This window comes from Sciurus vulgaris, assembly GCF_902686455.1.
Source record: "Sciurus vulgaris genome assembly, chromosome: 2".
Classification (NCBI taxonomy): Eukaryota; Metazoa; Chordata; class Mammalia; order Rodentia; family Sciuridae; genus Sciurus; species Sciurus vulgaris.
This window is the reverse complement of record NC_136462.1, coordinates 7375450-7387923: the sequence shown is the minus strand read 5'-3', so window position 1 is coordinate 7387923 and position 12474 is coordinate 7375450. Positions and strand designations below refer to the sequence as shown.

Sequence of the window (12474 nt, the reverse complement as noted above, 5' to 3'; positions counted from 1 at the left end):
ATATAAAAATATCAATGACCTTTTAAAAGCTTTTCTGGGCATTTAATTATGAAATCTGTGTGTATTTTACACACACAGCCGATCCCAATTTGGACTAGCCACCTTTCAAGTGCTTTATAGCCACATGTGGCTACCATATTGGATGGTATTAGTCTAGACCACCACTGTGAAGGGGTAGGCGGTGGTCCTATGCTTCCGTAGCACCTTCTGTTGCAGCTGGCCGTGTTGCCTGCTCAGGAAAAAGAGCTTCAGCCCAGGGGCCTCTGTGTGTGACCATGTCACACCACCTGATGACATCAAAAGAGAGGGTGACAAGGCAGAAGAGATGTGGTGCCTTGGATAGGCGGGTCTGTTGTCCACCCAGTGGGAGGAAGGGGGTTCTACGCAGACAAAAATGCGGGGGTGAGCCCCGGTCAGGCTGAGCCAGAGGTTGCTGATGTTGCCTGACCCTCCACAGAGTGTGAACACCACCCCTGTCCTTAATCCTGGGTGAACAGGCTCAGCTGGTAATTGTGCCCACATGCTGCTCTATGCCTTCCTCACACGGGGCCCCAGTCCGTGCCCAGAGATCTGGGCCTGTCCTCAAAAAACCACTGTGCAGGCTCCAGAGGCACAAAGCAATGCAAAGGGGACTTCACACAGCCAGCTTGGTACTTTTTGTAAAAAATCAGGGCCCAGTGCCAGGAACTCTAGTTACCAAAAGTGTCGCGTCCTTTTCTTTTTCTAGCTAGCCACGCAACTCACCTGAGAGCACAAATCTACACTCCTCCTGATTGCAGCTTCATCCTGCCTGCAAACTGCCCCCAAACCCTGGCGCTCTCACAGCCCGCGGGCGGGGGACTCTGACCTCACTCCCTTGCTCCTGGCAGCCGGAGGAGCCTGAGGTCCTTGGCGCACTCCTGCGTCTGCTTCTCGCCGCCACGCGGGGGCGCGGTGGCAAGCCATTAGCTTGACTGAGGCGAGTCCAAGTGTCTGCGCGGGGATGGACTGGGACCTATGCAGGTCGGGTGCCTGGCTGTGGGACCTGCATAGGCGGCGGTGTCCCCGGGAGCAGATATCTTGTCTCTTCCGTGCCGGACACGCCTCTGAAAGCTTGGACTTCTCCATCACCCCGCAGCCCAGAGGGGTAACTGTCCCTGGCTATACCTGGGAAGGTGGGCACATGGGTCACTGTTTTCCAATCCTCAAACTCTCCAGGACTAGCCCAAGACTAGGGCAAGGGTATGGCCTCTTCCCAGAAATCCCGCTGCCTCTAAACTCTTCTGGCGCTCCCACTCTTGCTCGGAGGATCTTTATCTGCACCAGGAGTAGGCACACCTGGTCCTCCCATTCCACTTTGGATGACCCTTGGGATAGGCATTGGGAACTAAAAAGCCCAGAGTTGGGCCTTTCAGACAAACCCGGATGGGTAGGGTAGGAGGAGCTGGTTATAATAGGGAGAGGAGCCCTTGGTTATTATTTCAAAATAACCCTTTGGCCACCCAGAGCACACTCCTAGCTTTTCCCAGAGGGAGGCCCAAGGCTAGATTATGCCCCCTCCAACTCCAGCTCCTCCAGACCCGGGGTCACACCTTGGGCACGGGCATCCCGGGTCTGGGAGAATTTGCGACGCAGGGACTCAGAGAGCAGCTTCGGGTCCCGCAGCGCGCTTTATCCTTAGACTCAGGCCTCCCTGCGTCCCGCGGGGTCCCGCGGGCGATGGGCACAGACAGGCCTCAAGGGGCGGCGCCCACGGGACATTTGGGTGTACCAACTTTGGGGCACTGGGTTGGGGAGGGAGGTTTGGGAAACGTCGGCGTAACACCGGAATCTGATGGCTTCGATGGGGTTTCCAGAAGGTTTGAGCCAGAAAGGAAGGGACCTAGGACCGCGCGCGGAGAGACGCCGCTATTTGGAGGCGCCAAAAGGGCGGAGCCAACCCTTTGGACTTCACACGGCCGCCGGGGCAGCACGCGCTGAGGGATCGGGGTTGCCAAGGACAACGCGTTTGGGGCGGGGCTGCTGTCGGGGTGGAGCTTGAGCCAGAGTGGGCGGGGTCTTGGGGTGAGAGCCAGAAGCGAAGTTATGATTGGTGGAGACCTCCTGTTCTGGGCTGGGGCAGTATGGAGATCGGGGCGGAGCTTAATTGTGGGCGGGGCTTGTAGGGGGCGGGCCCTGAGAGCCCGAGTCGGAGGTGGAGACGTGGTTGGCTGGGACCGCACGCCCGGGGCGGGGTCTTGTCGGAGGGGGCGGAGCCGAGCGGCCGGGGGCGGTGCTGGGGAGCGCCGGGCCTGGGGCCGAGGCGGCGCGCGGCGCTGACAGCCGAGTCGCTCGCGGCCTCCCGCCCCCTCGGCACGGGCGCCCACCCGGCCTGGCCTGGCCTGGCCTGGCCCGGAGCCATGAGCCCCGGGCTGCTGCTGCTCGGCAGCGCCGTCCTGCTCGCCTTCGGCCTCTGCTGCACCTTCGTGCATCGCGCTCGCAGCCGCTATGAGCACATCCCCGGGCCGCCGCGGCCCAGGTGAGCAGGGGGTGGGGGCGGGGGCCTGGATGGGGCGCTCGACTGGGGGGCCGGGGCCACGTCCCAGCCAGCATCGGGTCTGGGGGTCCAGCCTGGTCTTTTGCGCGCGACTGCTTGGAAACTGAGGCCATGAGAGGGGCGCTAACTATTCTTAGTAACAAATTACTCACAGCCGCAGCAGCTGCTGGGCGCCCGCCGCGCTCGGCTGGGCCCCACAAACGTGATAGCAGCGACAACCCTGTCAGGTAGGCGCTATTGTCACCCCATCGTTCAGACCAGTAGACTGAGGCGCGCAGAAGCGAAGTCACCTGCCCAAGGTCACACAGTTGGTAAGCTTAGATTTAAGCCAAGATCAGTCTGACTCCAAAGTGGGTGCTCTTAACTTTGGGACTTGGACAGGATTAACCTAGCAAAGTGCACTCCTTGATTACATTCCCTCGTATTTGTTGTGTTTCTGTCCTGGGATATACCATTTGTCATTTCAGTAGTTTCATTCTATTCTTGGCCCCCACCCAACGTACCAACCCCCTCACCAGAACTTTGGAGTCGCTGAATTTTGGAGTTGCTATGTCATTTCCCTGCTCCTAGGGCTTCCCATCACTTTAGAACCAAAAAATCCAGTTCCAAATTAAGTCCACTGCATGGCCAGCAAGGTCCCTGATGAGTTCTCCCAGCCAGCTCTGTACCCTTCTCTTCCTCTTGCTATTCACTGCTACCCTCTTTCCAACCCCCACCCCCACCGCCTCTCTCCCCAGAAATCTTCCTGTTCCCTTCTGGAGCCTAGGCATGGTGGGCTTCTTCCTCTGTCACCTCTGACAGGCCTTCCCCAACCGCCCTGTGTCAAGCTGGCTCAGCCCCAAACTCTTTATGAGGCTCTCCCTTCTGAAGGCATCTTTCTACCTGTTGACTGTTCACCTGTTGATTGTCTGTCTCCCCCTTTTAGACTGTGAGCCCCAAGAGGGCAGGGATGCTGTGTTCACTTGTGTATCCCCAGCACCTAGCATATTGCAGTTGCTCAATAAATATCTGCTGAATGAATGAATAAACAATGGTATTAGACATAATTTTTAAAATCTCAGGGCATGGATGTTCTGGAAGGTACCCATCTCCAGCCTATGCCAGATGTGCTGCCTCTAGAAGCCTGAATTCCTATTTGGTGGTTTCAGGAATGATCTCTGGCAGGTGACATTGGGAGGCAACTGTTCTCCCCTTGGCTCCCCATTGTCTCTGCCCCTTCCAACTTTTGGGTCTTCCTGGTTCCCCTTTCCTTTGATGAGTAGTTCTGCCTTCTACTTCACCTAGGTGGATCTTTCCCCAGCCTTCCATGCTTAGATTAAATGCTAACTCCTCAGAGAGATCCCTCCTATTGATCCTTGGACTTATTACATTTGTTTCCTAAACCCTTAAATCATCATGTAATTTTTAGCAGCATAATGGTAACTGGGTAGTTGTTTGTGCAATTGCACATTGTCTTGTCTGTCTCCCCCCAGGCCCTGTGTCTGTCTCATTCACTGCTGCGTCCTGAACATCCCACCACAGTAGCACCTGGAACAGTTGACACTCAATAAATAGTAATGCAAGGTTGAATGATGGAAATCTACAGTTCTGTCAAGTACATTATCACTCTTTTTTTTTTTTTGCGGTGCTGGGGATTGAACCCAGGGCCTTATGCTTGCAATGCAAGCACTCTACCAACTGAGCTATCTCCCCAGCCCCATTATCACTCTTTTCAACTCAGTAATGTGTTTTGTGCTTGTTCTGATGGGTCTCAGTCTTCTCATAAGGCTAAGAGCTTCAAATAGTGCATACCTGGTTGGATCTCTGTATCTGAAGACAGCAGAAATTAAATCAAGTCCCTCTCTCTACATATTTTTTAAAAACCCAAGATATAACTTACATACCATAAAATTTACCCTTTTAAAGCATGTAGTTCAGTGATTTTAGTATAGTAGCAGGATCATACAACATGACCACTACTTCCAGGACATATCTCCCTGTACCTATGAGCAATTACTTCTCATTACCCCACCCCCACAGCCCCAGTACTAATCTGCTTTCCATTTCTACAGATTCACCTACTTTGGACATTTCATATAAATGGAATCATAAATATGTGGCCTTTGTGTCTGGCTTCTTTCCTGTACTGTATTCAAGGTTCATCCATGTAGTGGAATGCGTCCATATTTCTTCTCTTTTTATGACTGAATGATCCCTATCTCTTGCACCAAGAGTTTACCTGTGACCTACAGGTGTAAGGGAGGGGTCAGAGGAGGGTAAGGAGGCTGAGTGTAGTCACCAATGGGCTCTTGGTGAACTGAACAGTACATATATAAAGATTTTAGGTTAACACTTGGTTGGTGGTCAAATGTAAAACTGTTCAAAGTTCTGAAAACTTTCTAGCACAAATCAGATGTCCTGGCATTAAAAGCCTGGATCCTGGAACCATGACTGGCAATGCTGTGGTTGACAGGAGGTCTGTATAATAGGGCTCTAGTAGTGGCATTTGTCCCTTGGTATTCCAAGGTTTTGCCAGCTTGTAGCAAGGAACCTCTGCAGCTGCTGTGGCCCAGCCTGCCCTCTGTCCTCCTTATTCTGCAGGAGGCTCTCTCCTCCAGGATGTCCTCCCAGGGACATACTCTGTGCTCTTATTACAACATCCTTCTGCACTGATTCATCTAACAGCCCAGAGCTTAGAGCCGACATTCATGTTTCACATCAGTGTGTGTTGCTTTTTTATTTCGCTGTCACTGTTCTGAACATTCTCATCAGCCCGGCTGGTGGTGTGCAGTGGGTGTCAACTTGACAATGAAAAGCCTCTCCTGGTTTTTATTTATTTTGGAATGCTTTTTTTTTTTTTACTTTGATTCCTAAACAATGCTGCCTCTCTCCTCCCACTCTGACTTGCCCAGTTGTCCAGGGTGGGGCCATTCCACTAGAAGCAGGGTGTTTCCTAGCCACCTAGCCAGGGCGAGGCCCCTCCATGGGCTGTCTGGTGGTACAGCCAGTACATTTTGGATGTTCAGCTGAACACTTGCCATCCCGTCCCACCAGTTGAGATACTGACCAGCTCTCAGCCCTGCTGGATGGCCTGCTGCTCAACCGTGGCATGGGCTCCCTTGGTCCCTCTGAGTGGTCTTACAGTGGGCCCCTCCTCTAGTTGCTGTCCAGGGCCTTCTCTCCTCACAGCAACCCTGAATTCCCACCTGGGCAATCACAGTGTCATAGGAAAGTGGATGTGCTGGGCAGTACGGGGCTGGAGGACTCCTTGCCCTCCCTCTCTCTTTGGCCTGCCCTACCATATCCAGTCTATCACCAGGGGCATGACAAGTTGGCTTCTGTCTGTTGGGGGCGCTGAGCTGACAGTCCCAGTGCTGGCTATCCCCTTAGCCCTACCTGCCCATGTCCACCACCTGGTATTCCTACTGTCTTCTCCCTAGCATCCCCTACAGGAACCAGAAGGAATGGCACTTAGTTTCCTCTCTTGACTGGCAGTGGGGATCCTACTCAACTCTCTGCCCTCTATCACCTTTTGATGGCACTCACCTTCCTTCCCAGGTGGCAGTGGGGGTCCAACTGGAGTTAGACAGGAGAACGTTACCCCAACACGTATCGATTTGGGGATTGACAGTGAGAATACTAGATTATTCTGGAAATACAGCTTGTCGTGTATGATTTCCAGGGCTCCTCTTTCTGTAAGAGGGGTAATGTCAGTCAGGGCTGCTCACCTGGAGTGGGCCTCCACTGCCAGGGTCACCCTGCACTTCCTGCCCCAGAGCACTTGCCCACCCACTCTCCAGGCTGCTCTCTTGCCTTCTCTTGACTTGCGTCACCTCCCCCTCCGCCCGCACACTTGGTTTTCATTCTTGCCTCCTACTTCCCTGAGCAAATGGAACAAGCAGAGAGAACTTCCTTCCGAGGGGTCTATACCTCAGCTGCCCACCCTGCACCTTCCATCTGTTCTCGCAGATGGATGTTGGTGTCCTGGCCAAGGCCAATCTGCCCTCTGCCAGTGACCGTGCCCAGCTGTCCTTCACCCCACCCACCCTTACCTTCAGTGAGCCCTCTCTTCTGCATCCCACCATTTTATATAACCTGCCATAGAATCCCCGGCTTGGAAAATCCTGCCCTTCACCCTCTCGCTCCCTGCAGCTCCAACCCTATGGCCAGCCAGCCCTGCCAGGCCCTGCCTGGGCCCACAGTTCCTACTGCTCTCTCTTGAATCCACCACTCTAAACTTTGGTCCTTGCCTCTCCACTGAGCTTGCTTTTCTCCAGGACCCCAGGGACCTCCATGTTGGGGTGCCCAGTGGTCAGCCCTCCATCCTAATCCTGCCTGGTCTTTCAGTGGCCTGGACACAGAACATGCCAGAGCCACCTGGGCAGTGGTGGAGGCAGCCGGGGTTGGTGATGGGGCTTCTCTGCAGTGTGCTTACCTCCTGGAACTTGCAGCCCATTCCTCTCTGGGGAAGAGCCAGAGGGGGCCCTGGTGGCAGAACTGTGCAGCGGGCAGGATGCCATCTGTCACTTGAGCCAACTCTCTTAGTCCTCATCATCTTAGTGAGCGGCAGCTCCACCCATCCTCCCAGCTTCCCCGGCCGAGGCCCCAGAGCTGTCTTTGGCACCTCTTACACCTCGCCAAAATGTCAGTGTGTGCTGTTGGCTCCACTTTCGAGGACAGTCCAAAACCTGACTTCTTATCACTTCCCCTGCCCGACCCTGGTCTGGCTTTCCTCACCTCTCATAGTCCCTCGCTAGTGCCCCACCTTCGCCCCAGTGCCCTGTCCTACTCCAGCTACTCCCAGCACAGTGGCAGAAAGAATCCCCCTAATCCCAAGTTAGATCAGATCTCCTTACTGCTCAAAACCCTATGATGGCTCCACCTGACTTATTTCAAAGCAAAGTCTGGTCCACAGCATACAGCACACTCTGTCCAACCCCACTCTCTGTCCAGGAGGGTGACCTCACCTGGAACCACCTGCCCCTCAAGTACTCTGCTCTGGCTACATGGGGCTTCTCACTGTCTAAGCACATGCCTACCTCAGGGCCTTTGCACCTGCTCCTCCTGTCACCTGGAATGCTCTTCCCTAAATACCTATGTGGCCAAATCCCTTACTACTTGCAGGTGTCAGATCACAGGCCACCTGCTTGGAGAGATGTTCCCTGCCTGCATAAATGCCCCTCTCCAGCATTCTCAACCCCAGCATGTGTCCTGTTTTCCTTCCATCGCTCTCTGGCATCTTATTTATTTACTTCCTCTTTTTAATCTCCTCTCTATCTCTCCCTGGGAGGATCTGAGCTCCATGACCCAGAAAACTCCAAGTGCAGTTTCACTGTCACCCATTTGAGATGCTGCAGGGAGCATGATTGGAGTAAAAACATGTAAGAGACAGGAAATCATGGGCATCTTGAAATGTGCTTCAAGGACACACCCAACAGGCTTGCTTATACTATGGCGTATAAGACTCAGAATAATGGCCCTTGGTGAGGAGTTTGGAGCACCCTGGTACCAGCAGTGCAGCTGTGGGCAAGTCCCCGCTTCTCCAGTCTGTCCCACAAATAACACAGTTCATCATACATAGATTGCCCAGGTGACAGCGCACAGCGGGGGTTAGGCTTGGCATGGTGCCCACCACAGGAAGGTGAGACACCATGCTCCTGAACCGTTGCTGTCTGCCAGGGACAGAGAGGATACAATGCCTCCTCTCCAAGGAGGCCTTCAGCACTGGTCCGACCTGGGTTGCATCCTTTCTGCATTCCTGCCTGGAGGTCCTGAGCCAGCACCACCGCCTCCAGGGCTCAGTCCTCCCTGTGTCCTGGGGGGAGGGGCAGTCTTCCATGGTGCTGCCGGTGAGCCTAATGCCTCCTGTTCTTCCAGTTTCCTTCTAGGACACCTCCCCTACTTTTGGAGAAAGGACGAGGTTTGTGGCCGTGTGCTCCAAGATGTGTTTTTGGATTGGTGGGTTCAAACTTGTCACTTGTTGCCTTACTCCAGGTCCCCAGGGAAAGTCGTCCCATTCCATCACACAACTCCCAACCCCACCCTCCCCTGGCCCAGGCCACACCTGAGTGAGGCAGGATGGACACCACACTATGCCATTCACCAAAGGGGGGACCTTAGACCAGCTGTCAGAAGCTTTTTGAGCCTCAGTTTCCTTATCTGTAAACTGGGTGTGTGGCGGGAAGACCATCGTTTGTCAAGAAGATGTGGTTCCCAGAACAACCTTCTTAGCACCTGGATGAGGGGTGTTGCAATTCTATCTCATAGATATGGAAATTGAGGCCCAGTGGGGGATGTGACTCAGCAATGGTGGGGGACAGAGCAGGGCCTCACCCCCAGGCCTCCAGGGCCCCCCGCATGGGGTTCTTGTGCCCTGTGCCGAGCACCTTCTGGGATGGGATGCTTCTGTTTCCCCTGGCAGTAGGGGACCCACTGGGCTGAGCTGCTGAGGGGCACATCTCAGATAGTTGACAGCCTCCTTCTGGTCACTTTGGTTTCCAGGGCTAAGAAGTATGGACCTGTGGTGCGCGTCAATGTCTTCCACAAAACCTCGGTCATCGTCACAAGCCCCGAGTCAGTCAAGGTAGGGAGTGGCGTGGTTTCCAGGGCGAGGTCCCTCCCTTTCCCCAGGTTGGGGGAATGAAACTGGGTCCCAGGGACTGTGGAGGAATGTTCCAGAGCCAGATGCATCTGGGCTGTTCTCCCAGGGATCCAGAAGGGGAAGCGTCTTTCTCTCTAACAGCCCACCACTGGGGGGCGCCTCCAAGCACTGCCACTTGGCATAGGGAGTGGGAGGGGCCTCTGTTGCCCCATTTGGGCTGGGAGTTTGGTCCAACTGGTCACACACATTTGGGGCTTCATCTACAAGACAATTCTAACCCTATCTTACAGGGCTCTGACGAGAATTAAATAGATGGATTTACTTAACAGGAAGCATCTGAAGACTCAAGCAGGCCTTACTGTGGGCCAGGTGCTTCTCTAGGTACTCCACCACTAACCCAATTCATGGGGTGGAGGCTTTTATTAGTCCCCATTTTAGAGATGAGGAACCAGGGCAGATGGCATTAATCTGTATCATGTAGGTACAAGGAAAGAGCACCATCATCTACTTTGGAATTGGCCAAAGTGGGCTCAAATCTGGGCTCTGTGACTGGCTGGCTGTGGGACCTAGGACAAGCTACTTCATCACTCTGGACCTCAGTTTCCTCATCTGTAAAACAGGGATGATGCCTCTCTTACAGAGTGGTTGTGAGAGTCGGATGTGACCCCGTAGCCCATGCCTGGCACACGTCATTTGCTCAGTGGTGTTTGTGCTGTGATCCTCACCGTGGACGTGTGGATATGCTGTTGTGCATACAGGTGGCTGCTGTGAGGGGTAGAATACACCGTAGGATGCCAGTGGGCTTTGCTTTTTTTGTTTTTGTGGTGCTGGGGATTGAGCCCAAGGCCTCAAATGTGTTGGGTAAATGCTTTACCATTGAGCAATACCCCAACTTTGGGCACATTTCAGGAGATGGGTTGAACAACCCATCTAACAGATGTGCCACTAACAGAATATCAAAAATCATTTTCAAAGAAGCTTAATTTCACAGATGCAGTTTAAGAGTTTTAAAGTATGCTACCAAAAACGTGCACTAAGACTTTCCTGATAGTTGGAGGTATATGTTAGTATGATGCATTATGTCAGTGTGGCAGTTGATATTCAAGTGTTAAAACAACTTTGCATTCCTGGTCATGATATGTTATGGTTTACTTATTTCTAGATTTAATTTGCTACTGTTTTATTAAGGATTTTTTGTTCCTGTATTTACTTTTCTGTAGTGCCTTTGTCAAGTGTTGATATCAGGTTAATACCAGACTCAAGATGGGTCTGGAAGTTGTACTACCTCCCATTTTTGTTTTTGTTTAAGAGTTTGCATAAGGAGCTATTACTATTTTCTTTAATGTTTGACAGAATTTATCAGTGCAGTCATGTGGATCTAGAGTTGGCTTTGAGGGAAGTTTTGTTTGTATTTTTAAAAATTAAACATTTCATTTGTTTTAAAAGTGATATATTTTAAAATATTTTAAATTTTAAATTATGATAAAATAAAATGTAATATAGAATGTATAATTTATTTCAGGGTCTTGCACATGTTAGGCAAACATGCCCTGCACTGAGCCACATCCCCAGCCCTTTTTACAATTTTTTTTTGAGACAGGGTCTCTCTAGGTTACCCAGACTGGCCTTGAACTTGCAGTCCTTCTGCCTCAGCCTCCCCAGTAGTTGGAGTTGTAAGTACACACCACCACACCTAACTGAGTTTACAGTTTTAACCGTTTTAAGTGTACAGCTCAGGGACATTAAGTACATTCACATTGTTGTGCATTCTTTACCACCACCCAACTCCAGAACTTCTTCATCTTCCCAAACCGAAGCTCTGTGCTCATTAAACAATGAGTCTCCATTCTCCTTTACCCCAGCACCTGGCAACCAGCAGGCAATTACTGACTCCATCAACCTGACTAATTTCAGTACCACATCTAGGTGGAGTCATAGACTATTTGTCCTTTTGAGATTGGCTTATTTCACTTAGCATAACATCCTATAGGTTTATCCATAGCTCTTTTTGTCTTTTCTTAGGTTTGGTAGTTCACATATTTCAGGGAATTGTTCACTTCATTTAAATCAGTTAAATAATTGGTACAAAGACATTCATCACATTTACTTATCTCTTTAATGTCCATAGGATCTGTAGTGATGCGCCCTCTTTCATTTCTGAGAATAGTAATCTGGGTTTTCTGTTACTTCTTGATCAGTCTACAAGACAGATGAATGAGTGGTTCAGAGAACCAGCTTCTGGCTTTATCAACTTTCTCCATTGTTTTTCCATTTGCTTATTTATTGATGTCAGGTTTTTATTATCTTCTTCCTCAACTAATTTTGGATTTAATTTGTTCTTGTTCTAATTCTTTAAGGTGAGAGTCTAGAACATTGATTTAGATCACTTTTTTGTTTTTTAAAATAAACACCCAAAGGGAACTATCTTAACACAAATTTAGTAGGTTATATTTTTATTTTCATTCAGTCCAAAATATTTTCTAACTTATCTGTGCTTTCTTCTTTGAACCATGGATTATTTAGATATGTATTATTTAATTTCTAAATATTACTGAATATTTAAGATATTGTTCTGTTACTGGTTTCTAATTTAGTTTTTTTTTTAAGATCAGAGAAAATATTTATCATGATTTCAGTTCTTTTAAATTCATTGAAATTTGTTTTATGGCCTGCATATCATCCATTTTGATAAACTTTTCTTTTTTTTTTTTTTTTTTCCCTTTGCAGTGCTAGGGATTGAACCCAGGGCCTTGTGCTTGCAAGGCAAGCACTCTACCACCAGCCCTTTGATAAAATTTTCTCTATATCACCAGCCCTTTGATAAAATTTTCAAAAACACTTAAAAAGAATGCATGTTTCATAATTGTTGCATAGTGTCTTAGCCAAGTCAATTAGGTCAATTGGTCAGTCATGGTATTTAAATCCTCCAAGTCCTTTCTAATTTTCTGCTACTTGTTCTGGTGATTACTGGGTGTGGAGTATTGGACCCTCCAATCGAGATCATGAATTTGTCTGTCTCTACTTTCAGTCCTACCTACCTGTTTTACTTTGTGTATTTTGAAGTTCTTTTATCTGGTGTGTGTGCATTTAGGATGAAGGACTGACCCCTTTATTCTTAGATATGTCCATTTTTATCCCTGGGAATGTTCCTTCCCTGGAGTGCATGTTCTCTGCTTCAGCTTTCTTCTGCTCAGTGTCACCTGGCATATCTCTTTACTTTTAACCCATTGGGGTTTTATGTTTAGAGTGGACATCTCATAGGTAGCGTATAGTTGGGTCTTGTTGTTATATGTAGTATGACAATCCCCGCCTTTAAGTGGAGCACTTGGAGGCCATTTACATTTAATGTAATTAATTGTATAGTCAGGCTTAGATCTCT

The 12474-nt window shown here is 50.1% G+C and overlaps 2 protein-coding genes across 3 annotated transcripts in view; both read left to right on the top strand.

Annotated features, from left to right (window-relative positions):
• Window positions 1-2019, top strand: part of HHIPL1 (HHIP like 1) — a 30651-nt gene extending 28632 nt beyond the window's left edge. The window contains exon 10 of the transcript XR_013762132.1: window positions 728-2019. The gene's annotated coding sequence lies outside the window, so the exon portion shown is untranslated. The remainder of the gene's footprint in view (window positions 1-727) is intronic.
• Window positions 2020-2149: 130 nt separating this feature from the next.
• CYP46A1 (cytochrome P450 family 46 subfamily A member 1) overlaps window positions 2150-12474 on the top strand; it is a 36935-nt gene continuing 26610 nt past the window's right edge. Inside the window, exons 1-3 of one of the 2 annotated variants that reach the window (XM_079127056.1) lie at window positions 2150-2497; window positions 8372-8452; window positions 8996-9077. In XM_079127056.1, the coding sequence (XP_078983182.1) occupies window positions 2379-2497; window positions 8372-8452; window positions 8996-9077 (282 nt within the window). In that variant the 5' untranslated portion in view covers window positions 2150-2378. The remainder of the gene's footprint in view (window positions 2498-8371; window positions 8453-8995; window positions 9078-12474) is intronic. The other variant, XM_079127055.1, reaches the window with a different exon arrangement.